Source organism: Penicillium robsamsonii (genome assembly GCF_028829455.1).
Source record: "Penicillium robsamsonii strain IBT 29466 chromosome Unknown utg000001l_segment0_segment0, whole genome shotgun sequence".
NCBI lineage: Eukaryota > Fungi > Ascomycota > Eurotiomycetes > Eurotiales > Aspergillaceae > Penicillium > Penicillium robsamsonii.
In genome coordinates this window covers 6698454-6712445 of record NW_026643219.1, presented here as the reverse complement: position 1 = coordinate 6712445, position 13992 = coordinate 6698454, and the positions used below count along the sequence as shown (strand labels likewise).

General features: G+C 48.9%; 4 protein-coding genes across 4 annotated transcripts; 2 read left to right on the top strand and 2 right to left on the bottom strand.

The window, feature by feature from the left end:
- Positions 1-479: 479 nt before the first annotated feature.
- N7447_002602 (single-stranded DNA-binding protein) lies at positions 480-1385 on the top strand (the record flags this gene model as incomplete). Its single annotated transcript, XM_057226877.1, has 3 exons — positions 480-769; positions 1158-1246; positions 1330-1385. The coding sequence occupies 3 exons, from the start codon at positions 480-482 to the stop codon at positions 1383-1385; spliced, it is 435 nt and encodes a 144-aa protein (XP_057090893.1).
- Positions 1386-1973: 588 nt separating this feature from the next.
- On the bottom strand, positions 1974-3436 carry N7447_002601 (pheromone receptor; the record flags this gene model as incomplete). The annotated part of the gene is made up of 2 exons (XM_057226876.1): positions 1974-2821; positions 2881-3436. 2 exons carry the CDS (start codon positions 3434-3436, stop codon positions 1974-1976), a joined length of 1404 nt encoding a protein of 467 aa, XP_057090892.1.
- A 1257-nt stretch (positions 3437-4693) lies between these two features.
- On the top strand, positions 4694-6124 carry N7447_002600 (uncharacterized protein; the record flags this gene model as incomplete). Its single annotated transcript, XM_057226875.1, has 2 exons — positions 4694-5013; positions 5086-6124. 2 exons carry the CDS (start codon positions 4694-4696, stop codon positions 6122-6124), a joined length of 1359 nt encoding a protein of 452 aa, XP_057090891.1.
- Positions 6125-7081: 957 nt separating this feature from the next.
- N7447_002599 (ABC bile acid transporter) lies at positions 7082-11616 on the bottom strand (the record flags this gene model as incomplete). The annotated part of the gene is made up of 2 exons (XM_057226874.1): positions 7082-8872; positions 8941-11616. The coding sequence occupies 2 exons, from the start codon at positions 11614-11616 to the stop codon at positions 7082-7084; spliced, it is 4467 nt and encodes a 1488-aa protein (XP_057090890.1).
- Positions 11617-13992: the final 2376 nt, after the last annotated feature.

Sequence of the window (13992 nt, the reverse complement as noted above, 5' to 3'; positions counted from 1 at the left end):
TTGGCATTCACGTTGGCATATGAAGGATTTCATAATAATAGAGTTACAAAATAGGCTCGTTTGATTTGCATTTCTTTTCTTTTCTTTTTTGTTCCTTGCTTTTCTTCTTGCCTCGGGACATGATACGTTGGATTTATAATTATGAAGCTCATCGTTGTCTGTACCCGATAGAACCCTGCACCAGGGGACTCCGGGGTAGAGCTATAGATAGCTCTCTAGCATGAGCTGATGAGCTTGGCCAAAATGACCACTTTGTACCCAATTCCATTTTCAAAATCTCAATTGCAACCAAGTGCCCTGCTTCAACCGCTAAATAATAAATATAATATAAACTATCCTACGTGTTTATGCCATATCACATCTGAAAGCGGTAGGCCGTATCCAGATCACGTGTCATGATCGACACTTATCAACAATGCCAAAACAAGTCTCGATCTATCCTCACTGTAAATCATAATTCACACATCCTCCATCCAACCATGTCCGCATTCCTTTCCTCTCTGCGCCCAGCCATGCGCATGGCTGGTGCCCCCCACACCGCCCGCGCCTTCAGCTCCTCGCCCGCCCACTCCATCGCCCGGTTGACCCTCACCGGCCGCCTCGGCGCAGAGCCCGAGCTCCAAGCCACCTCCTCCGGCCAGGAGATCGTCAAGTACAACATCGCTACTTCCCACGGCAACCGCGATAACCGCCAGACCAGCTGGTGGCGCATCACGAACTTCGTCCCCGAGGGACCCCAGCGCGATTTCGTCCTTGGCTTGCAGAAGGGGTAAGTCGATATCTCGATACTTTGCTGGATTATGCAGGACATGATATTGCGTATTTGGATTGCGTCTTGTCTGTTGGGTGTGTCGTTGCTATCTCGTGCCAGTTGGGCCCGGCAGACGCGCAGGGTCTATACAGATGGAGAGCGAGAGCGAGTGCTCGCGCTTGAAGGCTGCATGAAGATCGTGCGGGCCTGCTGGACATATGACGTGGCTTTGGCGGTCAAGCGATGCACCTTTGGATAGGACCCCGTTCCTTCATGTCATGTTCGTGGTTGGGCAGTAGGGATTGGGATACGGGATTGAACTGCGCAATTCCCTCCTGTCCATTTGCGCCACTGCAGCAAAATTGCGCTTGAGCATGGTGCAGATAAGCTAACTTCTCTCCCGCAGAACTCTTCTGTACGTCGAAGGCGATGCTAAGATGGCCACTTGGGAAGATTCCGATGGCCAGACCCGGTCCGCTCTGAACATTGTGCAGCGTATGTCGATTTCCCTGTTCTTAATTTGCTCCCACTCTTCGGGGATAAGAGAAAACCCAAGGTTCAGTCTAACCCTTTTCTAGGCACTCTTGAGGTTCTGAAGCGCCCCGAGAACGGTGGCCATGACGAGTCTCACTAAATGGCTTCGTCGGAGCTCTGTATCAATCTGAATTTGTCGCTGGTTTCATTTTGGGGCTGGTGAGGTTGACTGAATCCTCTTTTGCGGTGTGATTATAGTTTTGTACGATTATACCCTGAATACACTTCGTTTTGTAGTGGATGGATTCGATCTTGGTAGCATGTGGCGTAATATATATCTAGGTATCCGTCAGGATTATTGGCTCTTCAGATTCAACCTACGACTTATTATTTTATACGCGCAGAGGCTTACAAAGTCTATGCCAGCTTACTTACCACTAACTCGCAGACTAGTTAGTAACTACTATGACTTCGGTAACTCGAGATATATAATGGTTCTCCGTTAATCCTACCTACACAGATACAAGGGAACATTGAATGTGTACTAAGGGACATATTCAAACACTTCCATTTTTCCTTTTCATTTTTCACGAGAGCCACGGACATCGCAACCAATTATGTATTATGATACTTAAGTACTACTCTGATGTACAGAATCCCATGATCCCAGACCAACGCAAAGACAAGATTAGAAACCTGCAACAAGCCGTTGAAATCCCAGATACAAACCGGAAAAAAGGACAAGCCACTAGACCTGAACCCTAACCTCACTCTGTTGGCTGATAACCTGCCGCACATGAATGAAGTCCTTATTAAGCTCCGGCGAAATAGGCTCACTAGACAACTCCCGACTATCACGACTAGCCCAGGCATTCGTGCATACAGTCTGCGAGGGACGGGCGAGGTCAGTTAACAGTGTCCCATCAATATCCTGACGAGTCTGACGTCTGTTAAATAGCGACCAGGGCAAGCTACTCCATCGAGACTTCTTGGTCAATTTTCCAGAGCTATGGCGAGACAACTGCGAAAAGGTGCCCTTTTCAAGGTCGTTGTAAGTGCCATGCGTCGAGATAAACGTGACGACGGATTCCTTCTGGCGAGAGAACAGCGATCTAGCACGGGAGCCGATACTCCCGACGAGAGTGGTTGCTGTTGAAATGTGCCCGGGAGACGGCGTGCTGTGTGTATCTGTTGGGGGTTCGATGCACGGGAAGCAGTAGCTCAATCCGAGGTACCAGAAGACTGTGCGGTACATGCGTGCTGCGTCGTGGCCGAAGCCGAAGAAGATGAAGATCATGAAGCCTGATGCGACGGGAGTCCAGCGGTCGAAGAAGACGGCGCCATCGATGGGGTATTTGGCGATGGTGTGCCATTTGTCTCCGTTGTGGATCTCGCCCCAAGAGTAGGAGTGCCAAGGGAGGGAGAGGAGGATGTCGTTGTAGACGACGTATCCTTGTAGTGGGAGGATGCAGATGAGCATTGACAGGGCGAGGAAGAAGAGGCGGAGGAAGCGGGATTTGCTGAGATTACTGCTGGAAGCGCGGATGATGTTTGCGAAGTCACTTCGGTACTTGTGTACGCGGATGAGGACCAGGCCTGTGATGTTTGAGTAAATGGGGGATTGTTTTTGTATGGAGTTAGGAGTATATACTTACAGCAATAGTATGCTGCAATGAGACAGATAATTGGCGGCCAGATCCATGCAAAGACAAGACTGACCCAACTCTCGTCGAAGTTGTTCACACATCCCGAAATGGCCAGTAGCAAGTATCGACTCTTTTGCCAGATGATGTGTGTGATCATTGCGATGACTGGAACAGCCACGCAGAACAGAATCTCCACAAACTGATTGCGCCAGCGTTGGCCTTTGCTTGGGACTAATGTAGCCCGATCGGTATCTAGTACAATTGCCAGACTTCGAAAGATGCATGCTAGGCTTCCTGGGATGCCCACGTAGCCGGCAGCCATGAGCTTGACCTCGATATCACAGAGACCAGCCCCGTCCCACCATGACTGCACGTCATCCGTGGGCCATATGAGAGAATTGATGATGTTGAACAAGTTGAGGAGGATTGACCAGAATATAAGACTGGTAGCGGGGAAATTGCGGTTCTTTCCATGCAGAATTAACGGTGGAATAGCGAGAACAATGGAGAAAGAAGATAGAATTGGCAGCACCACGGCCTGCGGGCGTCTTTGGTAAATATCCATGACGGCAGTGCATGTAAAACAAAGATTAAAAAGAATATGTTCGATTACTTGAGCCTCCAATTCTTCTGCAAACTGATCAAGGAAATGAAGAGATAGGATGGAAGAGAGATGAATGCGTTTGAAACCATCCTCTCTCGATATAGGAGGTATACCCAGCCAGTGGAGGCGATTGAACGGCGATGTCTTATTGAGATCCGAATAGCGAGAATCAGGAGGTTGATTCACAGCTCAAGACATCATGCCTGAAGCAAAGTCATGTACTATCCACGAAGAATGTATGGGCCGCAGAGGCAAAATCTGCGGGGTACCCGGTCATGACATGTTTGCGACAGGCAGAGAAACCTATCCATTGGATTAGCGTTGAATTAGACTAAAGAAGTCACAATAATGAGATGAAAGAAGTTGAAAGAAGTTGAATAAAAGCAACGTGAAGTATATGAGTTGGGGTGTGGTTGAGCGAATAGTGTGAGGCGACACCAGTCCGGATTTGGGTGTCAATAGACCCAAGGAGGCGGGGATTTTATTCATTTTGATCCGCCTGATTATGTCGATCTGGGGGGGATTAATGATTCATTATTGATCTAGAATGTCTAGTCTATTCAGGAGAGATCGACGAGATTGAGGTTGCAGTGACCTAAAAGAGAGTTGATCCTCGACGGTACAAATGACATCGCAAAAAAGCACCTCGCAAGATTGAATATTTTCCAAAAGCCTGTATTTTCAAGCTCAAGTCACATTTATGTTCACACTTTCCTAGACCATCTATTTATGTCAACTATTCGATCTTTTTACTCCAACTCAACTACAGTTATGCTTATAGAATCTATATGTAAACCGAGATACAACTGATTAGGTGATTAGTACCTGATACATCCTCTCTACACATACCCTATTTCGATGGTCAAACTGCATATAGTACAAGTGGCTAGAAATTGCTCCGACAATTTTTGTATGGAGTTGGTGCACCAAAACACCAAGGCCAGTTTATAAGCTGAGTGACATTTCTGTTTTGGAGGATCGGTGGACCCGGGCTTGGCTTCAGGGGCATCATGGGAGTATATTAAAATGGAAGGGGTTGCTCTGGCATGTAGATTCGGAGTAGATTCTGTCTTATATTCGGCTACTATCTTTTGACATCCAAATCAGTTTAGGATCAGCGAACCGGTTTGGTATCGTTGCATCATCACACCTCGGTAAATATACATTTGGAGTAACTATGGAGTGAGACACATTCCTTTTCCAACCTTCAGGGTCAACATGGCTGATTCGCCCACCTCAAACACCCGTCGTGTCCGCACCTTCGAGAATCAACGACGGAACTCGACCCTCTCGGACTCGCTCTCAGAGGCCCGCAACTCGATCCGCTCCTCGACCGACGACTTGTTTCTACCGCGTGTAGCAAAAGGCCATGCCGAACTCTCCACCGAAGAATCGAATTGGCATTCGGCACCGCTCGGGCTAGCCCTGCTGCCTGCAATTGCCGGCGTTTTTTTCCATGAAGGCAGTTCCGTCGTCACCGACGTCACATTACTAGTCTTGGCTGCGATATTTCTCAACTGGTCTGTCCGGTTACCTTGGTCTGTCCCCTGGTCCCCCTATATCCTATGATCTCCCGATACAAAAGTTACCAATACTAACTAATAGAATAGGGACTGGTACCGCTCAGCCCAGACCACCCGACGTGAAGAAAGTGGATTCCCAGCGCCCGACGATCCCCCATACGAGCTTGACCAAGAACCCCAACCCAAACAAAAAGAAGCAGAAACAGCCCGCTCCGAGCTCCAAATCCACGAACTCGCAGCCCTAGCCGCCTGCTTCATATTCCCTGTAATCGGCACCTGGCTCCTCCACGCCATCCGCTCAAGCCTCTCCCGACCCTCCGAGGGCCTAGTATCAAACTACAACCTAACAATCTTCCTCCTAGCCTCTGAAGTCCGCCCAGTCGCCCACCTCCTAAGACTAGTCCAACAACGCACTCTCCACCTCCAACGCATCATAAGCGCCTCAACAGACCCAGTCATAAACCGAACAACCCTCAACGACCTAACAAAGCGCCTCGAAGAGCTCGAAGCCCACGTCGCAGAGACAGCAACCGCCCGTCTCGCGACCCAAACCAACCTCCCCCCAAAAGAACAAGATCAACTCGAGTCTTCCTCCGTAGTCGCACACGCAGCTATCGAAACCCGCAAATCAATCCAACCCGATATCGAAGCCCTTAATCGTGCCGTTAGACGCTACGAGAAACGCTCCGCCCTCTTCACTCTACAGACCGATCAGCGCTTCGCGCGCCTCGAGACCAAGGCCGCTGATGCGCTTGCGCTGGCTGCTGCCGCGCAGCGATCGGCTGAGTCGCGTCGGTCGAATTATGTGTTCATCCTGCTAGATTGGGCTTGCGCGTGCGTCGTGGTCCCGGTTCAGATTGCGCTATCGGTTGGTGGTTTGCCTGGGCGTGCGGTCTCGGGGTGTTGGGATGCTGCGAGGCGTATGTTGATGGGGCGGAAGGTTAGGCTGCAGCCGCAGTCACAGCGGAGGTCGAGGTCTAAGTCTGGGTTGAAGGGGAAGTCTGGGACTGGGGCTGGGGCTGGGGCTGGAGGTGATGGGATGGGATTGTCGGGTGTATATCGGCAGGGTGGTGGGCTGGCGCCACCGCAGCGGCGGTCTGGGGTGAGGAATGGGGATGGGCTATAATGAGGATATGCATGGAGTTTTTCTTTTTCTGATTTGATTGTTGACTGAAGGTCTTTAGTGCGCTGTAAACTATTGGGGAAATGGGCATTGGGTACTGGCTGAGGGATCGGGGTATTGGTGTTTATGTATGTAGCTCTCCATAACGGATTTCCTCTGCTAGGTGGGGTTTTCCTGTCTTAGCTGCCGCCGCTTTTGTGAGGGCGCTCAGAGTCAGGCTTACTGAGCTGCGCAGTGCCATCACGTGATAAAACAGTGCGGTCTCAACGAGCGCTCAGTGAGTGCTCAGTGACTCTGATTGGCTGCTCTCTGATCCCCGATTACTCAGACACTGACCAGAGGCATCTATTGAGCACTCAGTCCACATCCAGTCCATACCCAAAGTAGCTCTTTGCCCCACAATACCATGTCTTGCAATTTCTTTTTGATGGCCATCATTTCTCACCGTACGCTTACTTCTTGAGCTGGATCTTCCGGTCTTGTTCCCCTCAAATTATAACGCACTAGAGCACGATGACGTAAATTGGAAGACATAGAATTTTACCTATGATCTATATTTCGCCAATCAACTTGGAGTGTAAATGAGATTGATCATTGGTTCGGCGACTAGACTTCTGTAGAACCCAACCTAACCCAACCTAACCCGGACCCAACTCGGACCAGGTTGGGTTTTGGGTCGAGACCATCGGCCCAAGTTAAGTTATGCGGAAGTCTATTCGTGCGCTGAGTTGGGCTTTGGGCTTTATGGGCCTTACAGAAGCCTAGGACGGTCCCATGGTGGGAGTCCCATAGGAAATGTCAAGATCTAGAAAAGGTTCCAAAAATAACACACAAAAACAACACATAAATAACACACGGAAAATATTCGCAAGAGCTACGAGGCGAGCTATGGGAGCCCAACAGCGATGCAGTGATTACAGACCAGAGCTTTGGTCACTCTGGCCCCGACACCACCGCATTTCACTGCACGAGCGAGTCTTCTTCACCATGCTCCAACATCATGGCCCGAAAGACCCCAGAAGGTTGCTGCATGAGTTCTCGGGGATGGCCAAATTCTGCAACATGTCCATCGCTTAAAACGAGAATCCTATCAAAGTCGACGACTGTGCTTAACCGATGGGCCACGACCAAAAGACTCATTGAATTAAGCTTTGAGATACGTCGTATTGAGGCTTGAACTTTCTGATCGGTTGATTGATCAATACTAGATGTGACTTCGTCAAGGACCAAAAACTTTGGTCGTTGCAGAATGGCGCGCGCCAGACACAGTAGTTGCCGTCCGCCCTGGGAGAGATTTTGGCCGTCCGCCGCGACGGGGTAATCCAGAAGGGACTGGGTAGTCGTTGGCAGCTGTGCAGTGGTTGTATGATGCATCGTCATTAGAGGCATAGCTGATTCATTGTCATCACTGAAGGTCTGGGATTCGTTGTCCGGTATATCGCCAGTAGCTTTGACTGGGCTGGCAGGAGTAGTTAAATCCTCATTCCATTGCACGTCCTGCAACGCAGCTAAGAGCTGTTCGTCGGAATACTGCCCAAACGGATCAAGATTTGTCCGTAATGTGCCCGAGAAAACGGCTGGAGTCTGGGGAACGATTGATAGCCGTTCACGCAGTTGGTGCAAATTCAGCATGGAGATGTCGAGGCCGTCAATTACAATGCTACCTTCATCTGCCTCCAGAAAGCGAAACAGAGCTAGGACGAGAGAGGATTTTCCGGAACCCGTACGGCCCACTACACCCACCCGTTCTGCTGGACCTATGGTGAAGCTCACGTTGTGCAGAGCAGGTGGAAGATCGGAGGCGTAGCTCACTGAGAGATTCGATACTTGCACACATCCCTGCCTAGGCCAAAAGGAAGGCACGCTATCGCCCTGGTAAATCGGCTCAGTGCGCACCTCTGAGTACTCCAAGATACGCTCTACACTGTTCATGCTAAGTTCAAGACTTGCATATCGTCGAACAGTCAGCGACATTGATTGGGCCAACTTCAGGGCGAAAGTGATCGCAAAGCCAGCCAGCGACGCGCTCACCCGTGGTGATGTAACAACCAATGTACTCGCAGCCATGGCGAATAGGGCTCCCAAAACATCCATGCGAAAGGCAAGCCAGCAGTTGAGGAGCCACAGCTGCCAGTAGGCGCGGGCGTAGTGGTCGATGCTTTCCGTAACTTTGTCGAGATATATCGCTGTCTTGGCTTCAGCGCGTATCGTCCAGATTCCGGAGAGCGCAGACCGAACATGCTCAAAGATAGAGCTTTTCAAAACATTCTCCAACCTCCGGAGCTCACGCGCGGTATTCAGATAGATCTGGCCACATCTAACACAGACAATGCAGAGACCCACCGCTGGTAAGATGAGCCAAGGGCTCACAAGACTGCCGGCTACAACGGCCAGAGCCATATCAAAAGCATTAGCAAGAGTTGATTGAATGTCGTCCCCCAGCAGGGAGTCCACTACCAGAATGTCCACAATAAATCGGTTCATTATCCGACCAGGTGGGACAACATCAAGCCAGCGGAGAGGAGTGTGGAGAATGGTATGTAGCAACCCGTCGAATAACTTCCTTGCCACATGCAACGAGGCTTGTAGAGTAAGGTAGCTGCGAGCTGTACCAATGATACAAGCCAAGCCCCCCAGGCCAAGATAAACTCCTAGATAGAAAAGCAAGTCATCGCCTGCACACGCCGTTGACTCTGCTGAGTCGCAAGATGCCACTTTCTCGTGATCACTCCAGATGTGAAGCCACCAAGCCTGTCAGTATGATAGTTAGTAAGTGGTCTGATCATGTCTTCGGCGTTACACAGATGGTCAATAATTACCCGGGCCGTCAACAATAAGCTATATCCACCGAAAGCCAGCATTACCCAGATCCAGGGAACAATGCTGCCCCCGGCGGTCAAATACAATTTCCAGATCCGCCACTGCATTGGGCCCTCTTGCCGGTGCTCATCTTTCACGAATTGCGAGGGCGATCGTTCAGGTTCTTGAGAACTGAAATCTTGATCATCCGACATCTGTGTTGTAATTGGCTCATGTTTGTCCATTGTATGCAAGCTGGCTTCAAGATTTATTGAACTTTGTTTGATATCTGTGGACAAACCTGTAACTGGTCCAGCGTACTGTACCGAACCATTGTCCAAGGACACAATGTAGTCAGTACGCGGTAGACAGAGGGAAATATGGTGTGTGACGAGGATCCGGGTCCGGCCCTGGGCGAGGGGCCCTGTCAGTCCATACAGAAACAGATGACTGGCAGTGTGTACGTCGACAGCGGCGAAAATATCATCCATGACTAGAATATTGGCCGGAGAATAGAGTGCACGCGCCAATGAAATACGCCACTTTTGCCCACCACTGAGATTGACACCACTCGGGCCGATCTCTGTTTTATCTCCGTCGGGGAATAAAGTGAGATCTCGGTCGAGAGCACAGGCAAAAAGAACCTCCTTATATCTGCCAATATCCAGCTGATTGCCAAAGAGGATATTTTCCCGTACCGAGGTGTTCTCTAGCCAGGGGACTTGCGCAACATAGGTATATTTTCCGACATCGGGAACACGTAAAACTCCTCCAAGCAGCATAGATTCCCCCAGAATTGATGCCAGAAGCAGGCTCTTGCCGCATCCTGTAGGGCCTGTCACCAAGCTCAATTTTGACGGAGGGAAGCACAGAGTCACTTCGCGCAGGATGGGATTCACAGACTCTCCTGGTCGAGAACTTATCCAGCCCAAAGTAGCATTGATAAACTCAACACTTGTGGCTGATTTTGCCCGAGGACTGTTCTCGCGCAATTCGAGATGCTGCTCGATACGCTTCATGCTATTCAATCCAGTACTAGTCCGAGCTATGCAATCCGGCAAGGCATACATGACAATCTCGATGGAGTTCAGAACTGAAATTGCAGAGAAAGCAGTGGGGGTAGACAGTGTCCGATAGATCATGGCATGGACTCCCAGGCATACAACTGATAGCACCACAGGGGTGGTCAAGTAGACGGCCAGTTGTACAATACTCCAGAGAAAGGCATGCCACTGTGCAATGAGCTCCTTATCTCTGCTCCGTCCAATGACTTTTTCCCATAGAGACTCTTGGGCAAAGAATTTAATCTGACGGATCAACTGCAGCACCTCTGTTAGAACCTGCATTTTCTGGTCACGGGCCAACATCAGATTCTGTTGCGACAAAGTATATTTCCGAGCTGCGTATACGTTGAATGGCGTCAGGAATGCCAAAACCAAGCCTGCTGCCACAAGACTCTGCCATCCAAGCAAGCGAGCCAGATAGATACCAGAAATAGCCATTTGGAGCGGTGCCTTATACAGAACATAACTAAAGCAGACGCAGTCGGCGACGTACTTTGCATCCACCGCGAGTAGGTTCATGCTGTCTCCAGCACCCTTTTCGGTAGCATCGGGATCGACAAACGTGCAGGCGCTGGGCAGAAGCATCGACTTATCAAATACCGCCAGAGAGAGCTGCTCGAAGATTCTCAGAGACAGACAGTTAAATGAGAGCCACACTTTCCATGTATCAAGGGTAGAAGATAATAGGACTCCCAATACCAGGAGGGCCACGTTTGTCCACAATCGAGTCTGATGTTTGTCGTCCGTCGGTTGATCCAAAGCCTGTAGAATCTCAAAGAGAGCGACCGAGGGAATAAGACCGAGGAAGCAAACCGCCGTTGTCAGGCTTATCTGTCTCATGAAAACCCCGCGGTGGAGGTAAAAGATCGTTCTCCAGAGAGACATGCTGGAGGATCGTGCGTCTTTGAAGGATTCATGCAGGGACTTTGCTCGGGCTTTATGGGTCATTTGCGGTATTTCGGTGTTCTTCGCGGCCGACATAATGTCTGTAGCCCAGCCAAAAGATAGCCGACCCAAGACACTGGTAGTAAATTGTCCATCAACTGGGTTGGAATCACGGAATATTTTAGGTCGTCGTGGAAAAGAGAGACATGCCCCGAGTCCCAACAATATCACGATTGTCGAACAAAGCCAAACAACCCATACTTCAATAGATATACTATCTTGGTTGCAATTCTTGTAGATGTCTGCAACCAAAGCGACGGCCATGACCTGCCAGCTCCAGGCTCCTCTGATCCCGAGTCGATACCGACCAGTTATCTCGGGCTCAGAATTCAAGGACAAGGCCTGAAGCAGCAAGACTATTCCACCGATGAGGGCCAGCCCATCTGAAAGAGGTGAAGACTGAAATGCTGGCAGAAACCAAGATCTTATGATGATCAGGGTGGTATGAGCAGCCGCCGAAAATATCACGAGGCGTCGAGTGACCAAAGATGTTTCCGCTTGACACCGAATAGAAAGGTCACCACTGGCCTCTCCGTCCTCATCGTGGTAGCTCAAGCTCAAAATCCGATTGTACTTTGTCGGGCGGACACAAAGGCTGTGTCCGAATGTTTTCCAAATAGCTGGTCCGCTCAGGGCTAGAACGGTAGCCGTTGTTGCGGCATAGACGATCGTGAGCAAGTCAGACATTTCCAGGATTCCGTGTTTTCCTTTTGCAATACAGAGTCATAGTAAGTCTATGATTAGGCTATTTTAAATTAGGGCAAGTCTAAAAGAAGAACCCCTTACGGTGACTCTCATTTCACGGATTCCTAAACGGGCGAGGTATAAGAATGCAGATCAGTTGGATCCACAAGGGTAACATTTCAAATCACGGCGATCTCTTGTATGAGATCGTCTTGCACAAAGATAGCATTTAATTTTATAGGAATAGGAAAGGCACCACGCGTCACTTTTGAGACCAAGAACGAATAGAACAAACCAATACGGTCCTCACCTTTTATCTATAAAAATGCGCATTCCGACTATATGAGCCCTTGTATCTCACCATTTCCCTTCATGCCCGCCCATAACAGATATAGCATTAAGAGAATGGGGTCGCGTTCCATCGTACACGACGCAAATGTCTTGCGGGATCTTTGACGTCATTCCGTGCATGGAGCCAACGCCGATTATCTAAAAGAATAAGCGACCTCTCCGGCAGGTCTGCTGCTTTCAAATGCAAGGTTGTCTTCGATGAATGTTCCAGATTCTCCAGTGCTTTTTGAAGCTCTTGTAAAGCCGAAGTGGCTCTGGTGCCGATGGGTGTCACAATATCTTCTCGAAACCGCATCACAATTGATTGCTGCTGCTCATCGAAACTGAGAATGCTACCTACGATGTGTAGCTTGTTCGGGTGCTTGACGAATTCAGGGGGGATCTTGATTCGAAACTCAGGCTGAAACAGAGATTTAAGTGCTGCCGAGGAAAGGAATCGAGTAATATGGTCGATTTTCAGGACTGAGAATGTGCCCCCACCACAGCGGTCTGGTTGGAGCACTTGGAGCGCGAAATATTTTGGGGGTGCATGCTCGTAACTACAATCCGTATGCCATGGGAAGTCTCGCATTGTTTCTGATCTCGCACAATCTTTCTTTGATAGTAATATGCTTTTGCTTGGGCGAACATCCCAGAACCATCCACGACTGGCGCTGTGTGAGATCGGAGGTCCGTGGCCATGGTGGACTCCAAGACTCAGAATCAGGTTCTCCAAGTAATTGCTGTTATTGTCAGGGAATCCGAGATTGATTTTGAGGATTCCATGTGTTTGAAGATAATGATGCACTGCGTGGATATGGTCTTCGCGTTGAGAGTCAAGAATGTCACGAGCCACCAGATGGGGTATTGCGGGAGACACAGCAGTAGCAAATTGACGATGAAACGGAGGGAATCTGCTGATATGCTGTATATTTATGGGTTGTGAGACACACCGATTTTGAACAAGTCGAGAAGTTCGATGCATGGCGACCTTGGATTCTGTTTGCAGCCACAGAGCAAAGGATCGAAGGTGAATGCAAGTTTGACTCATTTGTTCTGGGATCGACTTTATATGTGAAACTGTCCTGGGGTCTTAGTGACTTTCCACAATAATCAACGTCTTGGAATATGAAAGACTGTAATTTTTCGATCAAGTTACAGTTTTTCCCGCCATTACGGCCAAGATTCGAAGATCAATGACATAAATAACTCATATTGCATAAGACTGAATGACAGAACATTTGGTGCTATACGACAACTTCTGCAGGGGACCGTACAGCAGGCATGAGAAGATATTCGCACATCTCGCCGACGTTGATCTATCCTTAGATTGCACCAATGATACCGCATTAGAACAATTGACGTTGCAATGAGAGTACCAATACTATATTGCTTGACAAAAAGGTACATCTCCCAAATTAAATGCTGCCTTCCTGCGAAATACAGGCTAGATGATCAAAAAGTCTACAACCGAAGTCAATTTTGATAGCCACTCAAGATTACTATATAGTAATAGAATATTGAAGATGTAGTTGATACTGAATTGCCGAAAAGTAACAACATGAAATATGTCTTGCTACATAAGTAGATGTACTGATGCCCGTAAACTCTACCTCGCCATGATCTGATGAGTCCCAATGACGCGTTATTGACTCGAGTATGCACGGTGCATGTATGCACGGTGCATGTAAAATAGGTCTGAATGTGTCATGAAATGCTCGATCTTAGACACTGGACGAGTGTCGATCAGCAATAGATAAATCTCCTACCGACAATGCAGCCTCATAAAGTGAGCCGAGAAGGCTTCACTGCCAACATAGACGAGATGATAGTCAGTAAGGACTTAGCTGCACTGTATGCTTGTGCCACTGACATTATAGAGCCATGCATGGTTGTACCAAGTGTAGACTATCCTAGGTTCCGTCTTATTGTCACGGGGACGCACGGGGACGGACGGAAGTAATGGGAGTGAAGATGATCGACAAGATTCTATTGGCATTTTTGATCTCTTCCTGGTTACCTTCTGTTGATTTGAAATATATTCAATAG